The 7,965-nt window shown below is 54.8% G+C and overlaps 1 protein-coding gene across 1 annotated transcript; it reads left to right on the top strand.

The window, feature by feature from the left end:
* The first annotated feature begins 2,494 nt into the window (after positions 1 to 2,494).
* On the top strand, positions 2,495 to 5,518 carry GSTP1 (glutathione S-transferase pi 1). Its single transcript, NM_001252167.1, is given in 7 exon segments — positions 2,495 to 2,579; positions 2,956 to 2,991; positions 3,296 to 3,402; positions 3,509 to 3,596; positions 3,962 to 4,065; positions 4,952 to 5,059; positions 5,248 to 5,518. Coding segments are annotated over 7 exon segments (633 nt in total). The 5' UTR covers positions 2,495 to 2,578; the 3' UTR covers positions 5,437 to 5,518.
* Positions 5,519 to 7,965: the final 2,447 nt, after the last annotated feature.

The following is a 7,965-nucleotide window of genomic DNA, read 5'->3' as shown; positions in this document are numbered from 1 at the left end:
ATTTTAAATATATAAAATATATATTTAAATTCTTAAATATATTTGTATATTTATATATATGTATGTGTATATATGTCATATATATGTATATATACAATGCAGGGTGACCAGTATAAACAGAGCTGTTTATAAGTTTACTGACATACCCATACATCTAGGTAATTGTATCTAAGTCTTGGGTGAAGGGTGCTAACGCTTCTATACTGGCCAATGGGTTGACACATGCTAGTACATATGAGGGAGCCCTCTGCATGTCCCCTGGCTACTCTAAATGTGGAGGTTTTGACAATGATGTCTATGCTAGGGCAACTTATTGTCCCAGCTGGAGGGTAAAAGGGCTATGTGCTCTTGCTGTGTTTACCATTCTATTTTCTTTCCACAACAAATCAGAAGCCTCTCACTGGTCTACCCCATTGGTTCTCCACAGCTGCCTGGAACGGGAGTTCCCAGGAGATGGACGTGATTCTGGGACTGCCTCCACAGGAAGAACTTTTCTCCCCAGGGTCAAAATAAGTGCTAATGAAAACACGATTAGAAATCTCTCCATAGGGCAGCCCCGGTGGCGCAGCGGTTTAGCGCCGCCTGCAGCTCAGGGCGTGATCCTGGAGACCCTGGATCAAGTCCCACGGCGGCCTCCCTGCATGGAGCCTGCTCCTCCCTCTGCCTGTGTCTCTGCCTCTCTCTCTAGCTGTGTCTCTACGAATAAATAAATAAAATCTTTTAAAAAAAAAAAGAAAAAAAAAGGGAAATCTCTCCCTAGGGATCCCTGGGTGGCGCAGCGGTTTAGCGCCTGCCTTTGGCCCAGGGCGCGATCCTGGAGACCCCGGATCGAATCCCACGTCGGGCTCCCGGTGCATGGAGCCTGCTTCTCCCTCTGCCTGTGTCTCTGCCTCTCTCTCTCTCTCTCTCTCTCTGTGTGTGACTATCATAAATAGATAAAAAATAAATAAATAAATAAATAAATAAATAAATAAATAAATAAATAAAATAAAAAAAAAAAAAAAAAAAAAGAAATCTCTCCCTAACATCAAGAGGGCAGGCCAATTCCACAGCCCAAAGAGCCACAGCCCCAACTCAATTTGTTTGCCTAAGGTAGTTGGAGACAATTGCACAATCCTGGATTATTTAGTTGTGTCTGTGTGAAAGCATACAGCACATCTAGCTACATGCGGATAAACTCAGATGAAGTGAAACCCGATTGCACAAAATTACAGAACAAGCACATTGGCTAAAGTAAATTTCACCTGATTCTCTGTGGTCCTTTCATGCGTTCATTAGCTACCTTCAGGCTTAGGGTAGTGGCTCAGAACCATCATTACAATTTAGAATTGTCATGTTTGCCTTTAATTATATTTTGTATCACATAATTATACTTTGTATAATTTAACTATGCTCTGTATAATTACTTTTAAGTTCTGTAGCTATGGCTTGTCAAATCATTGTAGAAACATGTACCCAATAAGGTGGTGCTGTTCAACACTTTGAGATGATTCACAATGCGCAGGACCTTGAAAAGATGAAGACTTTAGATAGGAAATCCCGAGTGCTCCGTCTTACCATTCCTTGTTACTTGAATGCAGCCTCAGGGGTTTTGGATATGTGTACTTTCCCTCCAATGTGGGAGGTGACACCCAAGAAAGGCCAAAGGACAAAAGTCCTGGCACCAAAGGACAAAAGTCGCTGAATTTTGGAAAACCTGACTCTTGATCAGGGATGCTTGGGGCCAGGTGGGGGGAAGATCTTGATCAAAAGGGATAAATGTAAACCTGAATAAAGAAAACCTCGTTTAAAATGCGGTGGGGGCTGGGGGGGTGTCTCACTTAGGACCGCTCCTGGTCCGCTGTGGACAGCAATGGGAAGACTCCCATTCTACTACCCCAGCAGGAGGAAAATAGAGATTTTCTCCCCCTTTGCCAATAAGCCCAGCCAATGAGAAACTGTCACAACTCAGCCAACTCACCACCTCCCTCCTTCCAGTAGACCTTTCAAAGCAGCCCCCCCACTCCCTCCTTTTTCTCCGGCGGTGTTTCTGTCTAACCCCCTGGTGTCGCCCAGGGTTTCACCACAGCTTGCTTGTCTCCAATAATGCTGCTTTGCTATTCCTGAATAAACCCATTTTGCTGGTAAAATAATTGCCTGTTCTGTTGTGAAGGTGGACAAAGGGTTTGTGCCTCTGAGGTCTGACAACCAAGCAGGGCTAGAGGCTGCAATCGGCAAACCCCAAGGCCCCCGAAAGCTTCGGCAGCTGGTGCCCTCGCCCTCGCCCTCGCCCTCGCCAGCGAGCCCCCAGCGCCAGGCCGAGGATCCGCACGTCCTGCCCGAGGGCGGCGGGCGCAGGGGGGCGGGGGGCCTCGGGCGGGGGGCGCCAGCAGGGTTCGGGTCCCGCAGGGGAGTGGGGAGCCGGACTTCCGGAGCGCGGTGACTCAGCACTGGGGCGGGACGGGGCGGAACGGGACGGGGTGGGAGGGACGACCCTTAATAAGGCTGGAGGCCTGGCCGGGGCCTGAGCTCTGCTGCCGCCGCCGCCGCCGCTGCCGCCGCCGCCGCCGCCGCCGCCACCGCCACCCGCGCTGCAACCAGTGAGTCCCTGCCGCCTGGGCCTGCTTGGGGAGGGGCTGATGCTCCCGGGGGCCTCGGAATGCTCCCGGCTGGAGGCCTGACCGCTGGCTCCGGGTCAGAGTTCCTGGAAGGCCCTGCAAGGCCGTGCATCCCCGCCGCCCTCACCGCAGCGCCGGGATGGGGATCCAGGGGGCCCACGGGGCCAGCAGCGTGCAGGTGGGGCTTTGGGGGGGGGGGGGCGGGGAGGGCTGGGCGCCTTCAGTGCAGAGACGGGCTCCTAGGGCCCGGGGTGAGCACAGCAGGAAATGAGACTCCAGGGATGACAGATTGGTGCTCGCTCTCCCTCTGGAACATCCTTCCGCCGGCCTCTAACAAACTTCTCTCCCTCTGCTGCAGTGCCACCCTACACCATCACCTACTTCCCTGTTCGAGGTAGGGACCCCATGACTGGGAGCTGAGGGAGACAGAGGTTGGGGCTGCAGCCCACGCCCCTTTACCCCCTGAGGGAGAGCCCAAGACCTCCACCGCACCCCTCCATCACGTGGGTACCAGCTGGGGCCTCCTTCCCTGTGCCCCTGAGCTCCCTAGGCTGGAGTATCCAGCCTCCTCACCGTGGCCCATCCCCTCCCTAGTCCAGTGAGGTCACTGGAGCAGTCCCTGCCCCCATGGGCCCTCGAGGGTGCTATGAGCCTGGGGTCTCTGCACACATCCAACCAGCCAATTCGCCTTCCCCCAGGGCGCTGTGAGGCCATGCGCATGCTGCTGGCTGACCAGGGCCAGAGCTGGAAGGAGGAGGTGGTGACCATGGAGACCTGGATGAAGGGCTCACTCAAGGCCTCCTGTGTGAGTGACTGTGCCCAGAGGGGGTCAGGGGCTGGGCCACTGTGGGGCAGCGCCACTGTGGGGCAGCCAAGTTCAGCACTGCTGACAGAGCTGTGCCACCCTCCAGCTGTACGGGCAGCTCCCCAAGTTCCAGGACGGAGACCTCACCCTGTACCAGTCCAATGCCATCCTGCGACACCTGGGCCGCTCCCTTGGTGAGTCTTGAGGCTGCAGGTGGCCCAGAGCAGGGGTGGAGAAGCATCAGCCCAGTGTTCCCTCACATCTTGGTGCCTGCCCTCTGAACCTCTTTCACTTAAGTCAAGCTGCCTGGTAACACTGTGGAATGGAGGCAACAGAGGCTTGAGGAGGTTATATAAATTGCCCACTGTCAACCCCAGGTCTGCCTACCTTGCACTGCCACACTGGCTCTTGCTAAGTTCTGAGCACTTACTGTGCATCAGGATTGTCCCTTCTGGCCACATCTTCCTTCTCACCCCCTGGCTGTGCCCACAGGCAATGGCCTGGCCTGGCAGGAGTGTGTCAGGTGGCCAGTTCTGCATTTTGCTCTCCTGCCACCCAGGGCTCTACGGGAAGGACCAGCAGGAGGCGGCCTTGCTGGATGTAGTGAACGATGGTGTGGAGGATCTCCGCTGCAAATACGCCCTCCTCATCTACACTAACTATGTGAGCCCGGGCACAGGGTGTGGACATGGGAGGTGGGCACAACGTGGGGGGGATTGGGAGTGGGGATGGTGCGAACAAAGGCGTCCTGTATTCTCACCCTACTCCTCAGCCCTCATGTGGCTCTGGCCCAGCCTTCCTCCTGAGTCAAGGTCCCTGGGCTGGGTTGGGCTCAGTGCCAAGGACCAGGAGCTGTTAGGAACGAGACCTAGCCCTCACCCTCACTGCTGGGGGTGGACCCAGTCAAGTAGAGGGCAATGGCACAACCTGCAAGGGCAGGAGCCATACCTGGTTCCTGATAGCCTGGGCTGCAGAGGGCAGGGCTTGGAGGAGGAGGAGCTACAGCCAGCCCCTGGAAGGGAGTGCTGGCACTTCCAGCGGCATAAAGTATGAAGACATGGAGTGTATTTGGGGATCTGGGACCAGAAGAGTGGAGGCAAGTCATGTGTGTACCTATAGGAGAGGGAGAGGGAAAGTCAGGAGTTGGAGCTGGAGCTGGATGAGCAACGGGTCCAGGCCCCGAGAGCCTTGATACTGCTGGTTGGATAACCCCTGATGGCAGTGGGGGGAGCCACTGAGGAGTCAAAGCAGAGCCGTGTCCAGTGTGAGGTCTAGAAGGATCTTCTGAGGCTTTTGGAGTAGGGATCATGGCAGAGGTGGAAAAGTGGGAATGGGGTAGAGAAGAATCAGCAGCTGACCTGGACAGGATGTGGCAGTGGCTTGTGGTTGAGGAGTGAGCAGAGGAGCATCAAGGGCTCTGACCTGGGTGGGTGGTGATTCACTGAAATGGGGGGGGCAAACAGAAGGGGCACCTGAGGGCTGGGGCAGGGGGCTGGGCAGGCAGGAGTGAGGATCAGGAGGGTAACATGCAGCGGTATCTTTCTGGCAGGAGGCAGGAAAGGAGGAGTATGTGAAGGCACTACCAGGTTACCTGAAGCCTTTTGAAACGCTGTTGTCCCAGAATGAGGGGGGCCAGGCCTTCATCGTGGGCAACCAGGTGAGCATCTGACCCTGTCCCCTCTGCACTGTTCTCTTCTTAAAAGATGATACATAGATGCAGAGGGAACGCATAAACGCATTACTCAGCAAAACTAGGCAGACTTAGGGAACAGCTCAGACTCCCTCCCCGCTGACCGCCATGCCCCCATCTGCTGAGTCCCTGGCCCCCTGCCCTCTGCCCTGCAGATCTCCTTCGCGGACTACAACCTGCTGGACTTGCTGCTGATTCACCAGGTCCTGGCCCCCAGCTGCCTGGACTCCTTCCCCCTGCTCTCGGCCTATGTGGCGCGCCTCAGCGCCAGACCCAAGCTCAAGGCATTCCTGTCGTCCCCCGAGCACGTGAACCGCCCCATCAATGGCAACGGGAAGCAGTGAGAGCTTGTGGAACCCTGGGCGGGAAGCTGGGGGGCTACCTGACTTCCTTTCTCCCTGACCAATAAAATTTTCAAGTGAGAAGCAGTGTTGTGAGCATCTAGTTTCTTGTGGGGAGGGCTCTCAGATCCTCAACAGGTTCAGGGGAGGGAGGGAGCAGCCAATTTGGATGCTGGAATCCTAAAACACATCAGAGTTTCTTCTTAGGGTTCTCAACCTAGTGTTTACTGAACTCTAGGAACAGGAATAAAGAGAAAAAAAAAATACCAGTAAGAAAACTAACTATGGTTTCTTCCCTGGAGGTGCCCACAGTCTAGAGGGAGAAAAGCCTCCCTTATATAAACTTATGGGGATCCCTGTGTGGCTCAGCGGTTTAGCGCCTGCCTTCAGCCTAGGGCCTGATCCTGGAGTCCCAGGATCGAGTCCCACATCAGGCTCCCTGCATGGAGCCTGCTTCTCTCTGCCTGTGTCTCTGCCTCTCTCTCTCTCTCTCTGTGTGCATGTGTGTGTGTCTCTCATGAATAAATAAATAAAATCTTTTAAAAAAAATAAACTTATGCTTTCTAGTTTGGGCAGGCCGCCTGCCACATGCCCTCCATCCATGACAGCAGAGCCCCAGAGCCAAGGGGTCTGGGTGAGGAGGGGTGTGGGTAGGAGCACAGGAGCTCCGGGTAGCCCTTGGTTGGGTTGGTAGGAGGGTGAGTTGCGTCTGCTCAGGGAGGGGCCCTCCTGGCTTTCTCTTGCATCTTGGGCGATCCAGGTGGCTCTCCCAGGCTGTTTTTTTACCAATCCATGTCAGCCGGGCCAAGAGAAACAACACAGCCTGGGAGAGCTGGCAGTGGCCTGTCCAAGGTGGTGAGAGGCCTGTTGGTGCGTGAGAAGACCATCACAGAGTTTAAGTGACTCGCTGATGTGTGAGCCGAGACACTGCCAAGGTTATTCATCGTATTGCTTATGATCACAACAGGTTGAAAGATCCTGTTGTGAAAGAACGGTCCATCAACAGGAGACTGGCTGCATCAGAGGCGCATACCCCATGGGTTATGCCGCTGTACAAAAGCCTGGAGGAGGCCTGGACCGGGCTTCTCTGGCTCATGGCGGGCTGGAGCCACTGAGCACAGCCCTCTTTGCAAGAAATCTTTTTCTGCTGTTCACCTGTCAGCCTGGAAATGACCCTTCCCTGTCCCCCTTGCAGTTGGGAGGGTCCTTGTGACACACTCTGGCCTGCAGGCTGGGAGCAGGGTGAGGGAATCACTTGGCAGTGCAAGAGCCCAGCACTGTCCCCTGCCGCTGTGACTGGTGATGGCAGCCTCCGCCCAGCACAGGGACCACAGGGAGCAGAGCCCCCACTAATGTGGAGGGTACATGGTGTGGCTGAGCAATGACCTTGTGGTTTTACCTTAAGTTTCAGTATTAAAAAAAAAAAGTTTTTTTTAAAGGTTTTATTTATTTATTCATGAGAGACACACAGAGAGGCAGAGACACAGGCAGAGGGAGAAGCAGGCTCCACACAGGGAGCCTCATGTGGGACTTGATCCCAGGTCTCCAGGATCATGCCCTGGGCCAAAGGCAGGCGCCAAACCGCTGAGCCACCCAGGGATCCCAAGTTCCCATATTTTAGATCTGCTGTTACTACAGCATAATCTGACCTATCCTGTCTGGTCCGTGCTTCGTTCTCAGGCTAAGAGTATCTGGTCCCCACCCAGCTTTTTCCTGCCTCTGAAGGTGATCGCAGAGGAGTTGAGGAGGGCTTGAGGGAGAGGGCTGTGGGAGTACTCCCCATGCCAAAGCCAGGCCTCTCTGACTGCCCCAGACTAGACCCCGAGAGCAGGCAGCGAGGGGCAGCTAGAGTTCCCTCTGGGAGCAGGAAGACCCCGGCTGAGGGAGGTGACTGGACCTCTGGCTACAGGCCAGGAGAAAGTGGAACCGATGGATGAGCCTTCTCCAGGGGCTGTAGGCACCCCGGTTGCTACTCCTGGGGGCAGCGCTTGGCCTGAAGACGCTGGCCAGGTGATGTGGCCCCTGGTCGGAGGACAGTGCAGGACGATTTCAGAGCCAGGCCCTGCCTGCTCCTTCTGCCCTTCCTGGGGCGCTAAATTGTTCTTGAACATCTTGCTCATTGCATCCCAAAGGCCCCATCCCTGCGGACTGGTGGAGACTCATCTGTCCTCCATCTTTTTTTTTTTTTTAATTTTTTAAAAAAAGATTTTATTTATTCATGAGAGAGAGGCAGAGACATAGGCAGAGGGAGAAGCAGGCTCCCTTCGAGGAGCCTGATGTGGGACTCAATCCCAAGACTCCAGGATCATAACCTGAGCCAAAGGCAGACACTCAACCACTGAGCCACCCAGGTGCCCCTGTCCTCCATCTTCCTCCACACCAGCACCTCCCGCATCTTTCGCCTGGGAGCCACTTCCCGCATAGCTGGTTCTATCAGTCCTCTGGATATAAAGAACAGCAAATGGAAGTAAGCAGTGCTGTTTACCCAGACTCACTAGCAAGAGTGCTGGCTGCCACCCCTTGTGTTTGGCA

This window comes from Canis lupus, chromosome 18 (assembly GCF_011100685.1).
Source record: "Canis lupus familiaris isolate Mischka breed German Shepherd chromosome 18, alternate assembly UU_Cfam_GSD_1.0, whole genome shotgun sequence".
In the NCBI taxonomy this organism is placed as follows: domain Eukaryota; kingdom Metazoa; phylum Chordata; class Mammalia; order Carnivora; family Canidae; genus Canis; species Canis lupus.
This window is presented reverse-complemented; position numbering and strand designations above follow the sequence as displayed.